The 23728-nt window shown below is 36.1% G+C and overlaps 1 protein-coding gene across 1 annotated transcript; it reads right to left on the bottom strand.

The window, feature by feature from the left end:
• Nucleotides 1-234: 234 nt before the first annotated feature.
• Nucleotides 235-18386, bottom strand: LOC107852321 (thyroid adenoma-associated protein homolog). The gene is made up of 4 exons (XM_016697385.2): nucleotides 14925-18386; nucleotides 14199-14458; nucleotides 9565-10155; nucleotides 235-2780 (listed from the first exon to the last, which is right to left on the bottom strand). Exons 1-4 carry the CDS (start codon nucleotides 18231-18233, stop codon nucleotides 371-373), a joined length of 6570 nt encoding a protein of 2189 aa, XP_016552871.1. The 5' UTR covers nucleotides 18234-18386; the 3' UTR covers nucleotides 235-370.
• Between the last annotated feature and the right edge of the window lie 5342 nt (nucleotides 18387-23728).

Below are 23728 nucleotides of genomic sequence, written 5' to 3'. Positions count from 1 at the left end.
ACACGAGGAGGAAGAGAGGGTTTTTGAAGTACCATCTGTCAAGCTGCCCTCGCCATTGAACTTTGGAAGATAAATATTACACTGCGCTAAATGGTGTTGTTTCACATTGTTAATTTAAGTGATAACAAGACTTTTGTCCTTCAAATCCCATACATAGAGGAGTTCAATTAATAAATGTACACCTAACAGTTGAACTGCAAGTAGGAATACATAAAGCCAAAATAAGGGTTGCTATTGTAGTAAAATCAACTATAATGATCACATAAAATTCGATTCCAATAGGGATCCAACATAATTATACTCGCCCAAAAAGAATCACAACCATTACCACAGTTTTACACATCAATTTAGCAGTATGCAATTTAGTCTCTCACCTTAAAAGAAAATAAGGATCAAACGCATCCCAAGCTGAAGCCTCAATAGTCTTTTGGCTCAAATCACACGAACCTTCACCGATCATTTTGTTGTGCAACTTAACTACTAACAAAAATAAATTAGAGATTAATGGGTTTGTAAGGAATGGTTGTATGGCCTCACCAACCTCTCGAAATTCAGGGAGCATCAACTTTCTATCTTCTGGTTTCCCATTAAAAATACAGCTTGACAAGGCATAAAAGGCAAGTAAATTTGCATAGAGAGGTAAGAAGGCATCTTTGTGGTTACCAACCCCACCAATCCAATCAAATCCTCTCTGTGCAGCAACATAATCTTTGGCAAATAATACTAACTTCTGCGCAAACCGCCTCCTCCAGTTCTGCAAGAAGTCCCTCACATCAGGTATGTCATTGGGACCACCTGACGAGAACTTAGAGGTTGGAAGCTTCTCCAAGTGAGAGCAACATATCTGGCATATCAAAAGTTTTTCTTCATGATGGTTGTCAATCTCCTTGTCAAAGACACGTTTGATAAGATCTCCTTCGGAAATAACACAAGCATGCATAGCAGAACCAAGAACCCTGCGGCAAAGGAAATCAAGGTAGTCAAGACAGTGACCAAAAATTGATGAAAGATGCTTGAAGCTTCTCTCAATCACTTGCTCCACTTGGCTTGGGACCACTCCAGTCAGGAAGCTTCTGTCAGAACTTCTGGATGTAAGACAACTCTGGACATCCAAGGCAAGATTCCTCCTAAGACCCTCATCTTCATCCTCAAGAAGCCTAATGCATGAAAACCACAAATCCAGGACTTTATGGGCATACATATTAACCACCATTTCTTTCTTGAAAAAGGAACACATATTGCCATCAGGAATTTGGTCATTGTAGACTGACGGACCAATAACCTCGGCTTGGTCCAATAAACCAGATGCTATCATAGACTCTGCAGCCGCCCTACGCATGTTTACAGGCTCTGATGCATCACAGTGTTGTTCAATTATGTCGACATAATAGCTGATGCACTTGTAAAAGACAGATAATTTAGATGTATCAGATGAATCATGGTGGCTGAATTCACCTACTTTGACATTCTGAAAGCCTACAACTGAACTACTTAGTGAGTTCGCAAATTGTTTTATACAAATGCCCATGCAACAAAGTAGCATATCTCGAGTCTTTGAATGCCTAGTGACCTTGTACAAGGAAACCACCTTGTCCCAAAACTGGAGCAGGGACTCCCTATCCATATCACCAAAAAATTTAAGATAACATTCTTCTCCACTATTGTGATACTCCTGCAGACTCCAGCTGTAGATAATCTTCAGAATGTAGTTCAAACATTTTTGGTTATTGTCCAAAGTTAAAAGCTTCATCACAGTGATCTGGAGATCGATGCTGGTCAAGCAACTTCTCTTTATCTCACTATATTCTGGTGTCTTGAGAAATAGAAGAAACCACTTCAGTGTCGTAATCCGAACCTCATATGAAGTGTCAGAGATTGAACGTATTAGCCTTTCCTGTAATCTGCTGAAAGAAATTTCATTTACAGGTATCATTGATATGTTTGAATCAGGAGGGCCTTTTGATGGTACCAACAGATACTCTTCAGCAGCTTTTTTAGATGTTTGATAAACACAATTGAAATATGAACGTGCAGCTTGTTTCCGAAGTTCTGTGATAGTTGGATCAAAATATGTTGGTGCACAAGCCACTCCTAAATCTAAACATTCTGAAGATGATCTCCAAAGGAGATCCCAAATGACATCAATATTTTTGCTCATATGACATGTTCTTGCAACACACAGCACGTTATCTAGCACCTTTAAAAAGCAGCTGTTGATAATCGGGCAAGCACAATGCTCAGGACTCCCAATCCACGAGCATGAAGCAAGAACATGAACCAATTCAGCGAGAATATCAGTTTTTTTGGAAACATCAACTAGATCTCTGCAGTTCGTGTCTAGAAGAGAGCTCAACTGCAATAACATCCCATGAAGTGAATTGAAAGAATAATTTACCCTATTGGATGATATAGATGAGTCAGAATTCACAACCTGCTCCCCAGTGCCAGGTAACTCAGAGACAATATTTAGGAGGACTACTGGAAGTTTTTCATTAGACACTAGACCTGATAAAGCTCTGGATGCGAGAACACGAATACGAAAATTGCTCTGGACTGAGCACTTCCTGATGAATGGCATGAAAAGGAAAGGATCCAGGGGATCACCAGCTTCACTTGCAATTGGAGAAGGCTTGAGTCGAGATAAGAGAATCAGGACAGGACATAAGCTGGGATGAGCAACTTTAACCAGGTTGGACCTTAAATGTTCAGATGAACTATCCAAAAGTGACTCTGTCGCAATGTTTAGCTCATTAAAAAAGAATGAATGCAAGGGAGGGTACCTACAAGACAAACAATCAGGGAAATGATTAGAGAATGTCTATTCTGTTACAAGCAACTAAATGTGTTTTCCTCAAAACAAGACAATGATTCATTCATAACCATAAATATAACACAGCGGGCAGAAGAACAGAATCTCCAGAAGTCAGAAATGATTATTAATGACTTTGTCAATTTTTTGCTCAGTAAATAAGAGAGAATGAAAAGGAGGGCATATCTACAAGATTCAAGACGAACAATCAGGAACATGATTAGAGCATCTGTTTTGGTATAAGCAAATAAAGGTGCATTCCTTAAAACAAGACATTGCATCAATCTTAATCACAAATGTAACACCTAGTGGACATAAGAACAGAAGTCAGAAATAATGATTATTGATGACTTCGTCATCTTCGACAGATTCATTTTTTTTCAAATGGTCCACACTTCAGAACAGAGCAAGATACATGACAAATGCAATGAACTAGTAGCATTGGTTCAGATATGCTCTTTCCCAAATTTGAAACCTGACGAAAAAACAAGTCAATAAGTTATTGACCAGGGGTAGGGATTGATTTGAGGTTTTCTTTTTTATGCAGTCTTGACTTGAGGTTATTAGGAGGTGGAAGGGGAGGGGGGAAGCATGTAATTTGTTTCGTTCTTTACATACAATATGCACAACAAAAGATAAGAGATCTAAAAGATCGCTGTGAGCATGTTCACAATATGAACGATTTCATCCAAGTTAAAAGCAAGCCTACAACTTTCTGGACCCTAAAATGCCAAAATAAACTTCACAAATCAAACAAACTGAACAGTCTAGAAATAAATATTAAAAAGAAGCACATAATTTTTTTAATTTGTCAACACTACACTAGTACTATAGTGTTCCCTCAGTCTCCAATTTATGTGACGGTATGTGATTGGGCACGGAGCTTAAGAAAGAAAGAAAAAAAATTGAAACATGTAGTCTAAAACATCCCATAGATATTTTGTGGCTATATAAATCATATCATTAAGGGCAAAATGAGATGTTTATTGTTAGACTGTCTCAAAATAAAAAAATGTGTCATTGTTTTGGGGCCAAAACTAAAAAAGAAAGAATGTCACATAAATTGGGATAGTCAGAGTAAAATATATGCATATATATAAAAAAAATAAGTTCCAGATTACAGAAATAACTAAAATTCATGTACTGTAGTATTTGTATGTTCTCTACATTCCACTACCAATTTATAGGTTAATTGAAGACAAGAGTTATTGGTTCCTCTCGGTCATTTCTTCACTGTATTTGTTTCTTATAAACCAAAACAGGAAGACATACAAACTAGTTTTAAGTTTAACGGGTAGAATAAGAGAACTAATTTTACATGAAAAATATGAGGATTAGAAAAGCTTGTGGTCCAGATAGTATCCCAATAAGAGGTTTGGAAGTGTCTGGGAGAGATTGGAGTAGAATGACTCCACCAGTTGTCCAATGTATACAAAGAAGTGGTAGCTTGCTAAATAAGTGGAGAAGGACTCCCTGCTCCTAATTTATAACAATAAATGAAATATTCAAAGTTGCGTGGACAGTTGTGGCATTAAGCTCATGAGTCATACGAAGAAACTAATGAAAAGAGTGATAGATCATAGACTTGGGAATATGACAAGAGTGACAGAGAGACTATACCCACCGGATCTACAATGGATGCTATATTCATGCCAAGAAGACTATTGGGAATTTATCGCAAAAGGAAGGAAGATCTACACATGGTGTTCAGACCTAGAAAAAGCATATAATTGAGTGTACCACAAAAGATTATTTGATGGGTGATGTCGAAGAAAGGAATTCATATTAAATATAAATGTCATAGATAATATGTATAACGGAGTCATTATTACCGTGAGAACAGTAGTAGGAGATACCACGGAGTTTACAATAACAATAAGTCTGCACAAAGGATCGGCTTTGACCCCCACTTATTTACCATAAAATAATGGATTAGCTTTTATTTTTTTTGAAACGGAATTGTTTATTTCTCGGCATTAAAGACATGCTAAACACCATTCAAAAGTGTAAGACAGAGAAAAAAGATAAAAGGAAATACACTTACATGGGTCTTAATAAATCTACAACATGGTCTAAGAGCCTGTCTGGATGGACTTAAAAGTCAAAAGTCATAAAACATGAATTCAACTCATGGCTTTGGCTTACTTTGTCTTTTTGGCTTTAAAATGTGTTTTAGCCAAACACTACAAAAGAGCTTAAAAGAAATTTGGGCTTAATAGCACTCAAAACAATCCAATGCAAACAGGTTTAAATCCTCTAGTCCTACTTCTTTACCCCAAAAATGAAAAGATACAATACAATACAAGATTAGCTCCCTTGTGTATGTTATTTTTGACGATATTGTGTTAATTGATGAAACCAACAAGGAACAATTGAGAACCACTTTAGAGAGTTAAGTGTTTTCCGATAAGTAAAAGTAAGTCTAAATACATGAACTGCAAGTTTAGACAGCATGAGAAAACTGAAATCGAGGTGAGATTAGACGGATCGCGATGCCAAAATGCAAATAATTGTAGATATTTAGACTCGTTTTCAAGAGAATAAAATGATGGATTAAGTTGTTCATGGAATTAAAACCGATGGTTGAAATAGAGAAGTGCTAACAAGGTGTTAAGTGATAGAAGAATGCAAACCAAAGTTGAAGTTGAGTTCTACAGGGCAGCTATAAGACCGACAATGTTATATGGTAGAGAATGTTGGACCATTAAAAATGACCATAGTTTCCCAAAGGTGCATGTAGACGTAAAATGAGATTCGTTTGGGATGATTTGATCATATCCTGCCTTGATTTACAGATACGCCGGTCCATAGATATGAAACTAAGATGAATGAAAGTGTTAAAAGGGGGCCAAGAAGACGTGAAGTCATGCAGGAGAAAGCTGTCTTGAACGACCAACAATCTCTTGGAACCAATGCAGACTTGGCTAAAGATAGAACAAAATGGAATAAAAAGATTCATATAGGTGATATTTTTTACTGGTTGGAATAGGTTTTAGTCCCCTTAGCACATTGATTAAACATATTGATTTTCTAGGAGCATTTGACATTATCACATACTTTTATGTGAGTAAAAATATAGCGACCTTTTAATATTGCTATTAAGTACTCCCTCCGTCCCATTTTATGTGTCGTCATTTCCTTTTTTGTCCATCACAAAAAGAATGTCACCTTTTTTTATTTGATAACTATTTGAAGACACAATTTCACTTTTACCTTTATTGATCTCACTTATAAGGTCCCACTTAATTAAAGATAGTAGTAGTACATTTTCTAACGAAGGACAATTTGGTAAACATCACCAAGTCTTTTCTTATTTCTTAAACTCTGTGTCCGATCAAAGTACGCCACATAAAATGGGACGGAGGGAGTATTATTCTTATTATAACTATTACTTCCTCCGTCCCATTTTATGTGGCACCTTTTCTTTAGTCCGTCTCAAAAAGAATGTGACCTTACTATGATGAGAAACAATTTAACTTTAATATTCTCCTTTTTATCCATAATGAAATCATTTATAGCTACATAAATATCTAATTATTGTTTTAGACCACAAGTTTCAAAAGTCTTTCTTTTTTCCTTAAATATTGTGCCAACTCAAAGGGTGCCACATAAAATGGGACGGAGAGTGTATTATTATTACTATTATTTATATTCTATTTAACTTATTTTTCACTTTTATTTTTATTTTTGCTATGATGATGACATTGAGTTGATGTTAAATCGAAAAAACATGATCAATGATGATTCATATAGTCAGCACCAGCTTAGGGAGTGAAGTGTAATTGTTACTACCATCATTTATGTGAAATGGAAGAGAAATTAGAGAGAACTCGGCTTGGTCATTCCCTCAAGCTATTAACATTTAAAAAGCTTAAGTTTACATGTCCTAAAAGGAAAGGAAATTAATACAAATAAATACCTAATCAACACAAACCCAATCAATACAAATAAATAACTAATTTAATGATAGAGTGGGTAAAAGTCTCACATTGGTTTGGGAATGGACTAGTGGTTTGCTTATATGGACTTGGGTAATCCTCACCTCATGAGCTAACTTTTGAGGTTGAGTTAGATCCAAGGTCCATTTCTTGACATGGTATCAGAGCCAGGTTCATCCCCGTTTTGGGCTCCCGGTCCACGCGCCAGTGCCAATTGGGCCTGGGCGTGAGGGGGGTTGTTAGAGTGGGTAAAAGTCCCACATTGGTTGGGAAATGGACCAGTGGTTTGCTTATATGGACTTGGGTAATTCTCACCTCATGAGCTAGCTTTTGAGGTTGAGTTAGGCCCAAGGTCCATTTCTTGACATTTAATACCTAATCATAATAGGAGTAAATCAAGCTACCTTTTGAATTTACATATGCTATAGAATATTCAAGATTCTAACACTCTCCCTCAAGTTGGTGCAGATAAATTATATGTATCGAGCTTGTTACATAAATAACTCGTTCTAGGACCGGTGAGGACTTGGTGAATATGATACAAGTGTAGCAGGTTAAGAAGAGGCAAAAACAATTAGGACTCAAAGTTAGTTAAGTCTGTTAAGTACTATAGCAATTGTTTGTTTTTACTGTTGTAACAGAATCACTGTAGCAGAGTCCAAGAGTTAGTTAGGCGGTTATTGTTCAATGATTAGCTATAAATACTCATGTGTAATGATTCACAGCTATTCAGAAATATAATACAACTCATCTTCTCTCTTATTCTTCTCAATTTAGCTATTTTTCCCGGTTAATACCCTAATCTTAGATCTCTCCTTCCTAGAGGTTAACCACCTGGATTGATTTAGTTCTTCGAGGTGCATCAATTGGTATCAGAGCTCGTGATTCTCGGCTGAATAATCATGGTTGTGCGTGATAAAAATGTCGATAAATCAACAGAAGAGGTCGATGGGAAATTGTCACAAATCCAAGATCAATTGCAAAAATTGATGGATGGAATGTTGATCATGAATGATCGAAATGCGCGTACAAATAAGGAATTAATGGAGATTAAACAAGCTTTGGGAAATTGGAATCAAAAGGAAAAAAATGTAAATGAAGGCAGGGTTGAATCTTCAGTAGGTGGTGATGAACCAAGGGGGCAAGGTTGTTCCCAGCAGAACAGCGAATTTCAAGATTTTAATGGTAAATTTCTTACTCGATCTAAGCTTGAATTCCCTTGATTTTCTAGCCACGATTTGCAAACTTGGTTGTATAAGGTGGACCAATTTTTTTCCATGGATAAGGTTCCACCTAATCAAATGGTTAGAGTAGCTTCAATTCATCTAGATGGTGATGCTATAGCCTGGCATAGGTCATATATGAGATCTAGAACTGCTGCAAAAGATCCTTCTTGGTCTGAGTATGTACTTGCCATTAATGATAGATTTGGTGATAGTTTTGAAGACCCAATGGAAGCTATTAAGAATTTACAACAAACTGGTAGTGCTTATCAAGCTAAGTTTGACAAGTTGTTATGTAGGGTTAACTTGTCTGATGAAAATGCCTTGAGTTATTACTTAGGAGGGTTGAAGCCTGAACTTAACAAAGCTGTTAGGATTCAGATTCCAAGAACACTTCGCCAAGCCTACAAAATCACTAGATTGCAAGAAGAGGTTTTTAAAGCTCAAGTTCAATCTTGGGGTTTGAAGATGTCAGGCCTATTACCTACCCCTAAACCACCCTTTCAACCAAGATCCTCTAATAACACACCTGCAGTTAAAAAAAATGTTAGGACTAATCAGATGACTAGTCAGATGGTACATCAAAATTCTGTTAGTAAAATTCCAGGTAGAAAGCGGAAACTTTCCGCTGCTGAAATAAATGAGAAAAGGGCAAAAGGCCTTTGTTGTTTCTGTGATGAACCTTATGTACAAGGACATAACTGTAGAAGTAAGAAGCAACTGTATATGGTAGACATATAGAAATATGAAGATACTGCAAAGATAAGTGATGGTGATGTAGTGCAAGAATTGCTGAATGAACCTAAAAATTGTATGCACTCAAACAGGCCTTAGTTTTTGCACCTGTGTTGGCTATGCCTAATTATTCCTTGCTTTTTATGGTTGAGACTAATGCAAGTGGAAAGGGGATTGGTGTCGTGTTAATGCAACAGGGTCACCCCATTGCATATATCAGTAAAGCCTTGGCTCTAAAACACCAAGCCATGTCTGTGATACACAGGGAATTATTGGCTCTTATATTTGCTGTTACAAGGTGGTCTCATTACTTGCTGGGAAGACATTTTGTTGTTAAGACTGATCAGAAGGCCTTAAAATATTTATAAGATCAGCAAATACACACTGACTTTCAAGTTGCAGGAATTTCTAAACTTATGGCTTTTGATTTCTCTATTGAGTATACAAAGGGGTTTGAGAACAAGGCTGCTGATGCCTTGTCTAGAATGCCGGATGCTGAACTCTTGGTTGTTTCCATTTTGTCTCCACATGATGTTCTATATGATGAAATTAAAGAGAGTTGGATACAAGATCCTAAGCTGCAGGAAATTATTACAAGATTTCAGGTTCAACCTTTTAAGCACTATACTTGATGTCATGAACAATTGAGATGGAAAGGCAGATTGGTGGTGGGTGATCAAAGAACACAAGGAACAATACAACCATCCAATGAATATAAACAATAACTGCGCAGAGCATGTGATCAAAGGTCCAACAAAATTAAGACAGCATAGAGATAAATATAGATGGTCAAGTAGTGGCACATAAAACAAAGCATAGTAAAATATATATAAAGATCATAAGACCGATCACGTTATACCTGTGAAAGAATTCAAGCCCAGTTATAGCACGCCTGGCTGATGCTCGCTTGTGCACGTTCAGAAATCCAATCATGCGACGAACCAAGGCAGTATAAGCAAGACAGGCACTGTTACGTACCTCCCAGTGTGGAGAAGAGAAACAACGTATTGAGATAATCAAAGCCTCAGCAGAAAAACCTGATGTATCAGTTGCTAGGTTGGTATCATTAAATGCAGCTTTAAGGACATTGAAAGCATGCACAGTAGGAACAACACCCTCATCTCGAATCTTCGAGAACCTTTCAGCACCATACACATCGGATGCAGTTTTAGGAATAGCCGGACCAGACTCCACAAAACCATTGCAGGCATCAGCACTGAAACTGCTTGCTTCAGTATGATCTGTCAAATACTTATTAGCCACGTCTATTAACCACCGTAATGCCCTTGGCAAAAGCCTTTTTGGCGTGCCCTGCGGCTCTGAAAGGAAAAAAGCAATAAATGCTGCAGGAATACCAGCACTTCTCCTTAGGAGATCATCCACTGTTTGTCCCTTGGCTATTGTTCGTTCCATAAGTTGCTCCATCCAAGACTCAGTCAACTTACAAAGTCTGGGAAAAAAGAAAAGTAACCTAAGCAAATGAATTCAGAATGCATATCTTTTATCTTTGTTGTGAACTTCTCTGCCATGATCCTAACAATGAAAGTCCAACATCGTCAAGTGCAATAGGTGCCCTTATTCAAATCCATCAACTCCCTATCCTAGTCCTCAAAGCATCAGTAGTTATTTGTTAGAAACTACTTTGAACAGACACCAAATTGAAAATCAGTAGCCAACTTTAAATAAAAAGGTTAGCAAGCTGGAGAAATGGTGCCAAAAAAGGAAGTATTACTTTTTCCATTTATCTAAAAAAGAGAGCACCAGTGTTATAGTTTATACTGTTAGTCCATCTATAAACCTGTTACAATTTTTATTTTTATTTTGTGCATCTGCAATGTTCTTTTTCCCATTTAATTTTTTCCTTGAAGGGGCAATGCAAAGGGAGGGACGAAGTTGGAAGAAAACAACTGTAAATTGGTGTCTCCAAAGAAACAGGAATCAAAAGAAAAGAATAAAGGATGGACGTGAATAACAATAACAAAGTAGCAAATGAGTTAACAAGAATGCGTAATTACTAAGTGCAAGTCAACACCTCTGTCACAGAGCAAAAAAAAACGACAAAATTATTCCACAGCACAGATACAGATCTCCGTTTTCCTGTGCATTGACAAGACATGAGGGAGCTGCTCACAACTGCAAGAAAATGATTTAGAAGGTTCAAATTTAGATGTAAGTTTCATCATGACCTTACTTAACACTTATTGCAACATGAATCTTTTAACAACCAAAGATTAGAACTTCAACTCCAATCTCTAAGAGGTGGCATGACAAGAGGAATGGAACACCTCTAAGATGCCACCTACTGCATCGACCTGAAGCAAGTTTAGAAGTGTCATTTTTTTGGCTTTCCTTTTCCTTTTAGATTTTGTTTGCTTTTTTCGCTTGACAGCGTACAAGATACTCAGGCTCAGGGAGAATGCAAGTGAGGTGTTGGGTGTTTCTAGGGGCCGGGCCGGGCACCATTGGGGGGATTGGTGGTGGAATGAAGAGGTGGAGAAGAAAGTGGGGACCAAGAAAGGGGCGTATGCTAAGTTGGTGGAAAGTAAGGACGAAGAGGAGAAGCGGGTAAACAGGAAAGAGTACAAGCTAGCGAGGAAGGAGGCTAAGTCAGCAGTCACGGCAGCTAAGACAGCCGCTTTTGAGAGCTTGTATGCAGGGTTACAGGGGAAAGGAGGGGAGAAAAAGTTGTTTAGACTCGCTAAGGCTAGGGAGAGGAAGGGTCGTGACCTCGATCAGGTGAGGTGCATTAAGGGGGAGGGCGGTAGAGTGTTGGTGGAGGACGGCCACATTAAGAAGAGATGGCAGTCGTACTTTCATAGGCTCTTGAATGACGAAGGGGATAGAGCTATTGTGTTAGGGGAACTGGAGCACTCAGAGGAGTGTCGGGATTTTAGCTATTGTAGACGTTTTAAGGTAGAAGAGGTTAGACAGGCTGTCCGCAGGATGCGAAGGGGTAGGGCGACGGGGCCGGATGAGATACCGGTGGAGTTTTGGAAGTTCGTTGGAGAGGCTAGTGTAAGGTGGTTGACTGGATTGTTTAATGAAATCTTCAGGACGGCAAAGATGCCCGAGGCTTGGAGGTGGAGTACCATGATCCCTCTCTATAAGAATAAGGGGGACATTCAGAGTTGCAATAATTATAGGGGGATTAAGTTATTGAGCCACTCTATGAAGATCTGGGAGAGAGTGGTCGAGGTGAGGCTGAGACGGATAGTGTCTATTTCAGAAAACCAGTTCGGATTTATGCCCGGCCGCTCGACGACGGAGGCAATCCACCTGGTACGGAGGTTGGTGGAACAGTATAGGGAAAGAAGAAGGATCTGCACATGGTGTTTATCGACCTGGAGAAGGCTTACGACAAAGTCCCCAGGGAGGTGCTTTGAAGATGCTTGGAGGTGAGTGGAGTACCGCTGGCATATATCAGAGCAATTAAGGATATGTATGATGGAGCGAAAACCTAGGTGAGGACGGCGGGAGGAGACTCAGAGCATTTCACTGTCCTGACAGGATTGCATCAGGGATCTACTCTTAGTCCCTTTTTGTTTGCGTTGGTGATGGATGTGTTGACGCGGCGTATCCAAGGGGAGGTGCCGTGGTGTATGCTTTTTGCAGACGATGTAGTTCTGATAGATGAGACTCGAGGGGGTGTGAATGACAAATTAGAGGTGTGGAGGCAAACTCTTGAGTCTAAAGGGTTCAGGGTGAGCAGAAGCAAGACAGAGTATGTGGAATGCAAGTTTAATGACGTGAGGCGGGAGAATGAGGTAGTAGTGAAGCTGGAAGCACAGGAGGTATGTAAGAGGGATAATTTCAAGTATCTTGGGTCCTTTATCCAGAGTAACGGTGAAATTGAAGAGGATGTCTCGCACCATATTGGGGCGGGATGGATGAAGTGGAAGCTCGCGTCGGGGGTGCTGTGTGATAAGAAGGTGCCGCCCAAGCTTAAAGGCAAATTCTACAGGGTGGTAGTCCGTCCGGCCTTGTTGTATGGAGCGGAGTGTTGGCCAGTTAAGAACTCCCACATCCAAAAAATGAAGGTGGCAGAAATGCGGATGTTGCGCTGGATGTGTGGGCTGACTAGAGGGGATAGAGTTCGGAATGAGACTATTCGGGAGAAGGTTGGTGTGACTTCAGTGGAGTGCAAGATGCGGGAAGCACGATTGAGATGGTTCGGACACGTGAAGAGGAGGGGCATGGATGCCCCGGTCCGTAGGTGTGAGAGGCTAGCGTTGGATGGTTTTAGGCGGGGTAGGGGTAGGCCGAAGAAGTACTGGGGTGAGGTGATTAGGCGGGACATGGAACAGTTACAGCTCTCCGAGGACATGACCCTAGATAGGAAGGTCTGGAGGACGCGAATCAGGGCAGAGGACTAGGGCCAGTTTGGGTCGCTAGTGTAGGGAATTACTTGGTGGGGGTTTTATTCCTGTTATGATTCCGTGTTCCGTGTTCCGTGTTCCATGTTTTATTACGAATCTGTGTGCTTTCCTCTGCTTTCCTCTGTTTTATATTACTTATGGGTGCCGTATTTATGTTATGTAATCTGCTTCTGTGCTTTACTATGTGTTTGTGTGGTATCTCGTGCCTTGAGCCGGGGGTCTATCGGAAACAGCCTTTCTACTTCTTCCGAGGTAGAGGTATGGACTGCGTACATCTTACCCTCCCAGACCCCACTAGGTGGGAATACGTAGAATACACTGGGTTTGTTGTTGTTGTTGTACTTGTTCAAGAACATGAAGCAAGCTGAGCTCTATCTCATTAATTTTAAGCTCACTATGTCACAAGCAAGCTCAATCTCTTTGATACCAAGCTCTCTAGTTTGGGAACCCAATGGGCTGGAGAATTCCCTTTTTAATTTGTTACTTATTTTTTCCCCTTTCCACATTGGGAAAACCCAAAGTATAAAGAAATATGACCCTAGAAGGGTTGGAGCATTGACGGCTTTGCTGATCACTACTACTGGATTCTCCCCTTCTCTTGGAGTCTGCTTTCCTGCCTCTCTGCACCAGCCATCAACCAAGGTTCCCCCCTTTGAAATTGGTCATTCTTAGTTGAACAATGAGAATATGTCATTTTCAGATAATTAACAAGTAGATAGATGTAAAGGAAATTGCCGCTGTAAACTCACAGCTTCTTTCATTTTTCTGACTTCAGAGAGATATCTAAATTGAAGGGGAGCCTTGGAGTTACTAGTAAAGTTGTTGCCATGTGACCTGGGGGTCATGAGTTCAAGCCGTGGAAACAGCCTCTTGCAGAAATATAAGGTAATGTTGCATACAATAAACCCATGTGGTTCGGCACTTCCCCGGGCCCCGCGCACAGAGGGAGCTTTAGTGCACTGGGCTGCCCATTTTTTTAAGAGAGATTTCTAAAATTACTTTAAGCTAAGCCATGTATAAGAATGCCGTTTACAGCTTAAGCACCAGAATTCCTGCAAAAACCAAATAATCAAATAGAAAATATGAATGTCAATATAATAAAATCCAGTACACATACCTTGCATCATTTGAACAAAGCAATCGATTGCAAAGCGCAGTAAATCCAGCCCTCGTCTTATCAATAGCACCATTATGCTTCATTTTCAGAAGGACTTCCAAGAAATGGTTACCAATTACCTCAAGTTGTTTCACATCAAGCATTGTGTCAGATGTGGTATTGGATAAATCAGTTTCATGAACAGCTTGGGAACATGATTCTGACACATTTGAAGTAGGCAAAGGAACCTTTCTTATTATTGTTCCCAAAAGAAGGCTCACCTGAAACAATGTGGATGGGAAGAAATTAATCCTTCTGGAAACTTTAAGCATGTAAACTTCATATAGCTGATTAAAACTTATGATTCCTTCTTTTTTTATAATAGTGGTGTTTAGGCCAACTTGCACACACTTCTCGAGTATTCCACTGAGTATCTACTACCTCCCACCAGTATAGATGCCGGAAAGCTCTACCCATCAAGGCTTAACCAAATGGGAAAAAATCACACAGTATTTATCATTCTTCTTTAGCCACACAAAGGTTGTAATAGAGGGGAAGGGTAGAATATGTGCTCTGTTACCATCAGTTGAACTAAGAACTTTAAAGTTACCACGCTACAAAGCAGCAAGGAGACGAATGATGATGGCACAAGAATGAGCGATGACATAATTTAACAATTAACATCAGATAAGTTTCATTAAATAGTTAGCTACTTGGACAAATGGGATAATTAGCCAGTCCTAATACCTCTTTCATGGCAAGCCAACAACCAACCACAACTATCTGCTCAGTCTGCCTGCCCTCCTGTACCACTTGTGTATTTTGTACCTTGTCTGGGGTAGGTAGGGACTCATCCATCTCCTGAGGAACCTCTAATAAAAGAGCATTATCACCCATTTCATCCATATCATCAGGTAAGTACCAAGCATCAGCTGATAACACCCAAAGGGCCAACGAAGTTATCCGCATGACCAACTCCAAAATCTTCTCCAGTACCATTTTCATTTCAGATATACCACAGACTATTGCATCAGAATCCCAGTCAAGTTCCTCAAATGTGTATCGAAGAGTAAGCAAAACACCATGAACAAAGCTGTTCTTACATGCTTCTGAGAGATCCTTCTCTCCATCCTGAACAACTGCATCCAGCCAATCAATCAGTGACCTTAAATATTCTATTGCTGGAGGTACAAACTTACAAGCCTTATGTTCCCCGTTTAGCAGCTTGGACAGTGGTTGAGGAGATACATCATTAGATGAGGCATTAACAACCCAACCAAGTTCCAAAACATACTTTCTGAACATAAGTCTCAAAGTCAGAGCTCCAGCATCACTTTCTCTTACACGTGGACTATAGACTAGCTTCTTAGCCCAAACAATTGCTTCACTAACCATGTCCTGGCTATAAATTCCAGGAAGAGGAGTAGGAAAATGGAGCAGAATCTGAAAAGAACTCTCTCTAAGTCGGTCCCAACTATCAATAATTGATCCAACCAGCAATAGAGTTGATTCAGGTAAAAGAAGCCCCTTACTATAGGGATAAAGAGAGAATTGAGGAGAAACAGCATCAACACTTCCTTCTGAAGGAAACCCAATAGGCCAAACATTTAGCATTATCAATAAAAGCTCCATTGCCATTATCTTTCTCTCATATGGAGCAGAAGGATAGCATGAGAAGAACAAAAAGCAACTCAGCCATTTCATAAAGTTAAAAAGTCCATCTGCGCTGTCTTCAAATGTATCCCCTGTACCTTTAGCAACGGAATCTCTACTTGTGTCTTTCAGTACAAGAGGTTGCCAACTTCCGTGCTTAAGCTGCCTCTCCAATGCTGTTCGAACCCGAGAAAAAAATTTCCTAAATAAGCTTGTCCACTTCATCTGGAAAGCAGTTGAACAACATCTCATGTTCAAAGGAATTGCAACCTTCATCAGACTGAGTTCCAATGATGATGGCAAACTTGCGGTCTTTGGATTTATCAACAGAGATTCTGCTGCATCAATCCGAAGTGATTCATCAATATGAGTAAGTGCCAAAACCAGATATTTCACTGGGACTTTAATTTTAATCCCCTTAATGCAGACAGTTGCATCTTTGTTTTCCAAGTTGTGCTCCACGTCTTCCAGAGACAACAAAGAATCCTTACACCAATCAATATCCCCTTCCAGCAAAGCAAGTACACGAGAAACCTTAAACAGTGAAACTAAAACAGCCACTCGCGATTCAAGCGCAGGAGACACACCCCTAAAATCCAGCTCCGCAAGAAATACTTCACCATTGTCCAAACCACGTCCAATGCCAATAAAAGCGAGCATCGGAAATATAGCATCAACATCCAGTTCAAGTAATACTGGCAATGCATAGGTGTTAAGATTTGAGCGGAGTTTTGAACACCCAGAAGCTAGGCCCGACAAAAGTGGAGGCAGGCAATGACTCCTATATTTGTTGTACCCATTTTCAATACCATCACTACTCCAATACTCATCACGTAAGCACTCAAGGAAACACTTAAGGAATGTTGTTGAAGCACAGCACACATCATCATCAATGTATGCCTTCATTGTTTCACACAACAGATCTGGGCTCATACCTAAAAGTGTCCTTGCGCCCAGCCTCTTGGTAAGGGATGCTAAAGGAATGTATCTTCCTTTACAACGTGGTCCCAGGCGAAGAAGATCAAAAGCAACCTTCCTCGTGAAAAATATGAATGTATCAGAAACCTCTACCCAGTGTAGACTGGCCTGAATGTCTAAGAAGAGATCAAAAATAAGATGCACTTGCTTGACGGTTTGGCTCAGAGGATCTTCCAAATTATTCCACACTATTTGCAATAACCGTGTCCCCATGTCCTCAGAAATGGGATCACAATTTACATCAATACTTCCGTTCTTATTTAGCATTGATGTCTTTACTTGCTGCAGGCAAATCTGCATCACCGTCAGAGCATGAAAGCTGAAATGACTGTCTATCAGATTCTCACAAAAGTTACAAAGCTCGGGCAAAATAGCATCATAGAGAATCATTTTGATTGATTTCCTGCTATCTCCAGAGTCCATAACACTACCAAAGTTATCATTTGATACAACAAACCCAATAAGCAATACTGTCCTTGAGACGGCAGTTAAAATACCTCGAACCAAGCAAAGTCTGCTCAACGATGAAAATTTACTTAATTCATCAATCAAATTGCCCTTAAATGGGATTTTCTCAACTACATCCACAAATGCAAACTTAGGACACATGATGAAACTCTCATTAAAAATTCCTTCCATGATAAACAGTCCAAGCTCTTCCGGGCTAAGACAAACCTGCAGAGCCACACAAAAGGTCACCCCTGCCGCCACTAAGCAATCCCTAGAAAATGATTCCGATTTCAAAATACTCAAAGCAGTAAACAAAATTCTCTCTAAAACATTGGAACCTGCACCAACAAATTTCAACGGAAATCGTTGAAGCAAGTAATACATGCAAGAAAGAGCTTCCTGGCACTGTTCCATAACAACTGGTGACGGTCTAGACCAATCATCGATCTCTGTCAATACAGAACTTAACCCTAAAACCACATTCAAACCAACCAAAACTGCACACTCATCAACAATTTCCACCAAGTACCCCAACTTCGGGGTGCCCATCATAGATAATGCAGCTCTAGAAACACAAAATCTCTTCCCATTTTCACCATACTCCTCACAAAGTTCACGGAAACAGTTTTGTATCAAGGTGTGATAGTTCTTGCACTTGACAAGCACGGAAAGTAAAGTTCTATGTAGAGGCTGTGAATTCTCCAGCAAAAGAATTTCCAAGTAAAATCTAGAAGCTTTAGAAATTGATGACTCATCAGCGTTGGCAATTGACAGTAATTCAGCATAAGATAAAGCTAGGTTCTTGGCATAATTGAGCTGAGAGTATGTAGATTTTAAGGAGACAAAGTGTACAAGTTGTGAGTAGAAGTGAGTAGGAGGTGTTTGATGAAGTGATTCAATGAAACTTTTGGGGAATATTACGGCACTATATGTGTAACGATGACGATGCTGTAAAGCTCTCCATTTAGCAGACATATTTGAACTCCGTTACTTGCCGGAGAACCCGTGGCGGCTTTGGTGGCCTTTGCAAGGTCGTTCGGGTTCAAGAAGGGTTTTTAAGGAGACGGTAAGTTGGGAACCAATTCACCAAATATCCATGCCCATTTACCCATTCGTGGTACACCTACTTGTCCTGACTATTCCCAAACTTATTACTCACTCCGTTTAAAAAAAAAAAAAAAAAATACTTTCTTTTTAATCCATTACAAAAAAAAAAAAAAAAAATTTCTTTCTTTTTTAGCAATTTTTTAATTTCAACTTTTCACATGACATGTTTAAGATCATAAGATTAAAAAATATTTTGGTATATTTGACATATCTTTAATTTAACACCACAAGATTCAAAAATCTTCTTTATTTTCTAAAACTCTGTGTCAAGTCAAACTAGATCATTCTTTTTTAAACGAAGGGAGTATTTTAGTGAGTTGAGTGGCCCTTTCTTGTTGACTATGCACAGCATGTAATACACCCATGGATACGTGGAAAAAAGTGCTAATTTGGCTATCCATGTGGATACATACCATCTATTTTTTTTATATTTATCTTATATATTAAAAAATAACTCACTTCTATCCTTGATTATTTGATTTTTCTCTAAGAAAAAAAATATTTTTTAGTTTTCCTCTATTCCATAATAGTGAAAGGTTGAATTTTCGTCGATCAAGTAAGTTATTATCTAAAAATTTATATTTTCTTGTATGTGTTAAAAATATGAAATTATTTTTTTCCGGTTAGTGTTTCATAGTAGTTTCCGATTAGTGTTTCGATTAGAATTTTGAGGAGACTCACGTGTACAAATACGTTTCTTATTACAATAACTGGAGTAAGAAATCGTAATTTAAGTTAGAGGTTACAAAAATTGAATCGATAAAAATGTTATTGATTTATCATTATTGGGTTAACGATTTTGTAAAAATAAATTATTGGGTCATTGATTCGATTTTAATTTTTTTATTGGGTTATTGGGTAAACCGATAACCCAATAAGTTTATGCTAAATTATTATTTTACACCCATATATATATACATATATATACATATATATACATATATACATATATATACATATATACATATATATAAGTAGGATTTTGGTTGCAACTAAAATTCAGTTTTTTTCATGTTAGTTACTACTTTTTTTATTTTATGAGTATTTTTTATCGGTTAAATTGAAAATCAAATCGTTATGGACTAAAAATCGTTAACCAATATAACTACATACATCATAATGCATACAACCGAGGAATCTACGTTCGAAATTGTCATTCGGCCAAGAAATTCTCACAATTGGAGGAGACCCACATGCACAAACAAGTCTCCTATTATAATTCATAGAGTTAAAAATAAGTAGATAAAGTAAAAGTAATAGAATGAATTTTTTTTTTTAGATTGGAAGTTAAATAGGCAGAGGGATAGTTGAATTTTAAAAAAAAAAATAAAGAAAAATGAATTTTTTTCGTTTTTAAAATATTAAAAATGCTGATTTGGCCGAAAAATCACTTCATCATGTGCGTGATGGAGTGTGAAACCAAACATTTTTTCATGTCAGCAAAAAAGGGTCACGCGACTTACTAAAAAAATAAGTTTGGGAGTACTTAGGATAAGTCAAAATTCAGGTGTACTATAAATAAAATATGACAAGTTCAAGGAGGTAATGTATACTTCTTTTTTTTTTTTGATTTATTTGGTGCAGGAAATGTATTACTCTCTCCCTTCCATTCGTCTTTTTTTTTCGTATATTCTATATATTAAAAGAGTCACTTCAACATATTTGTTTAGTGGCATTAAATATCAATTTGAAAGTATTAAAATCATTTTGCAAAATTAATTCACTAAGATAAATTGTCTTTTATTCTTTATTGTTTGAACCTTTTCAAAAGTTTTGGAAAAGGCCCATATTTTTCTATTTAATTACACACCATGCCATGCTATAAATGTCCCTTGAAGGATGTGGTGAACCCATTAGCTTTGCTATTTGTCATAAATTGTATGACACGTGCCTCTTCCATCTTTTTTTCATTTTTAATATATAGAATTTGATTGATATGTTATATTTTTATTTTGTTAAAATGTAAAACCTCCATCCCATTTTATGTATCACCATTTGATCGAACACAGAGTTTAAGAAATAAGAAAAAACTTGGTAATGTTTACCAAATTATCTTTTATCAAAAAATGTGCTAGTGTCTTCTTTTTTTTAATTAAATGGGACCAACAAGGATAAAAGTGGAATTGTATCTTTAAATAATTGTCAAATAAGAAAAGATGAGATTTTTTTAGAACAGATTAAAAAGGAAATGATGACACATAAAATAGGACGGAGGGAGTATGATTTTATTAGGTCTACATAAAATTGTTTAAATGATAATAATTAATCCACTTAATAAAAGTAAAGAAATTTTAGTCTTTATTCAAATTTTATTTTTTAAAAAAAATTCCATCTAGTAAAAAAAGAAAAAATCATTATTTTAGTTTGATACAATTTTTATCATTAAGTATATGAAATTCATAACCAAATTTAAATTTTAAAGTATATGTAATAAAATTAATTTAGTAATATAAACTTTTAATAAATATTTTTTTAAGATTGATATCAAGTCAACATATACATATCAAATAAGAAAAAACGAAAGAATAACATCTAATAAGATTTTACTTTTGCAAAGAGTACATATACAGACATATTATGAAGTATTTGATTAAATATACTACTTTTATGAGTTGTTTTTCAATTGAAATTTTGAATGTTAATTATCCATTAGTTTGTACTCATTTTCACTACCTCAAATCCAAAATAAAAAATTTTATATTCATTACGCTAAACTTGATATATAAAACACATTGTATTCGTATAAATTTCTTCTATCAATTCGATATTTTTTTAATTTATTTTTTAAAAATTAAAAACCTACCAAACTTATGATTTAAATTAAAGAGTCTTAATAACTAATCCGGTATGATTATATTGGTTCTTAACATCCCTAGAATCAACTATAAAACTAAATAACACCTTTCCTCGATGATTACTATATCTATAGGTAATTGAGAATTTTAAATTTATTTAGCACATGAATAGGCTATGTATATATTTAAATCAAAATAGATGATGCATATTTTATTTATATTTATTTAAATTATTATTTTGATAAAAATATATTATTAATTTTATTTTTTAAATATTGAGCTCATGCTAATACGGGTCGTTGACAAAGCTACTTTCAACATGTTATCTTGTAGGAACTGAATAAAAGCTTGAGGGTATTTTAGTCATTTTACAAAATTATTTACTTAAAGAATTTATCCTTTGTGTTGCATTATTTGTATCTTATTAAAAGTGTTAGAAAAAGTCCACTATTTTTTATTTAATTACAAATTACAAACCAAAATACACAAAAACAAAATACCAAAAAAGCACCGCAAACTGCAAAATATATGCGAAAAATACTCAAATCCTTCACAACATGTGAAGATTGCGGCAAAAAATCTCCAATTTTTAAGCTCTGATACCATGTTAAGTTCAAAAAAAAATTTCCAGATTGGAGAGAAAGAAGTTGAGAAAAATGAAAAATATCTTCATTAGTTAGTTCAAATTGGTGTCTTCCTCTATATATACAAAGTGATAGTTGTTATGCTCTAGCTAACTTGCTAATTGTAACAAACTATAACTGACACATCTACTAATCACACTATTAACACGTGTAAAGTAATTAAATTGCTATACACATGCAAGGTACATCTCTAAATTAGGATGAACACGTGTTTATTTATTGAGAGACACTATGTAAGACGGCGTGGTATAGCCTAGAAAAGTACACATCTCTTGAAGAATAAAATGATAAAAATATCTCTCTTTTGCAATTTATAGACAAGAAGCACACATGTTGAATGTGCCGTTAATTAAAAAGTATAAAATATTTGGCTGACTGTCGAAATTATATTAGTGTCAGTTAAATTGAAATAGAAAAAAAAATATTATAAATCACAATAATTAAAAATTTAAATTATTTTAACGATTGATTATATAAATTCTATTTGTATCACATAAATTAAGACAGAGAATAAGATAAATTGGGCTCATGCTAGCACGGGCCGTTGATATCTAGTTAAGAAAGAAGTGCATTTTTTACATTTTTATGTTTATTGGTTTCATTTAAGATTTAAACTTAATTAAAAATAATAGTTGTATATTTTAAATGAAAAAAGATTCTAAAATACTCTTTTACTATTTACTATGTGAAATGGTGCAAAAATGCTCTTCGTCTATCTATTGGGCCTAAAATATTTTTCTTGTCTATCTATAAGGCCTAAAATGCCCTTTCTATCTACTTATTGGGGCTATTTTGCCTTTTTATTTAAGAGAAAATTATATAATACCAGAACTTATTTTTATTAAACTACATAAAATTTTTATTATTTTTTAATATTAACCAAATAAATAGTGCACAATATCAATTTTTCATCATTCTAAATTGATCTGATAAATAAAAAGTAAAACAACATAAATAGTCATTTTTAAAAAATTATTACATATAAGTCGCCGTAATAGTTTGTTGTCAGATATAGCATATAAAATATTTACTTTTGTAACAGATTCTAATGTATAGAAAAATACTTATATATTAAATTCTCATATTTCTTATTTATTGTCTATTTTTATGAAAGCCTTTGTTCATTCATTTTTTATGTATTGTATCAAAAAATTTTATTTTTTATTTTTATTATCTGCTTTCACGATGACTCCATAAAAATATATGGTATATTTATATATTATACAAATTATATTTATATCATAAAAACACATGGTATATTTATGCCATATAAATTATATTTATACCATATAAATTATATTTATACCATAAACATACATGGTATATTTAAGATATAAAAATTTTATACCATGTAATACGTGAAATATATATTTATATTTATATTTATATTTATTAAATAACTTTTTAACAAAAAAAGAACTTCCCACATAATGAGATATACCATGAATATTTATCCCATAAATTATATCAAAAATATAATAATAATAATCTGACTTTGACATAAATTATGCTTATACAACAAAAATATATGATAAATTTGTACTTCCAACATAATGATTTTTATTCCATAAAAATTTACCCATACAACATTATGGTTAATCCATTACATTAGAATTAAAACTATACGATAGTGAAATAATACTAGATGATTAGCATATATGAAAACAAAATAAAAAAATACATGAGCAAATAATGAAATACTTAGTTTATTTTAAAATATTTGAATTTTGAATAAAAGAGAGAGAAATATTTGAAAGCAGGGATTATCTTTTCACTTTTAATTTGAAGATTGAAAATATATCTGTTAAATCAAGGTGAATTGATAATTAGTTATAGTATTAAATTAGAAATTATAATTATTTTTTCTGATTTTTAAATGGCTATATATGTAAAAAAAAATTATTTTTGTGATACTGAAAAAGTA

Source organism: Capsicum annuum, chromosome 4 (assembly GCF_002878395.1).
Source record: "Capsicum annuum cultivar UCD-10X-F1 chromosome 4, UCD10Xv1.1, whole genome shotgun sequence".
Classification (NCBI taxonomy): Eukaryota; Viridiplantae; Streptophyta; class Magnoliopsida; order Solanales; family Solanaceae; genus Capsicum; species Capsicum annuum.
Note: the sequence above shows the minus strand (reverse complement) of the source record. Positions and strands in the feature narration are given on the sequence as shown.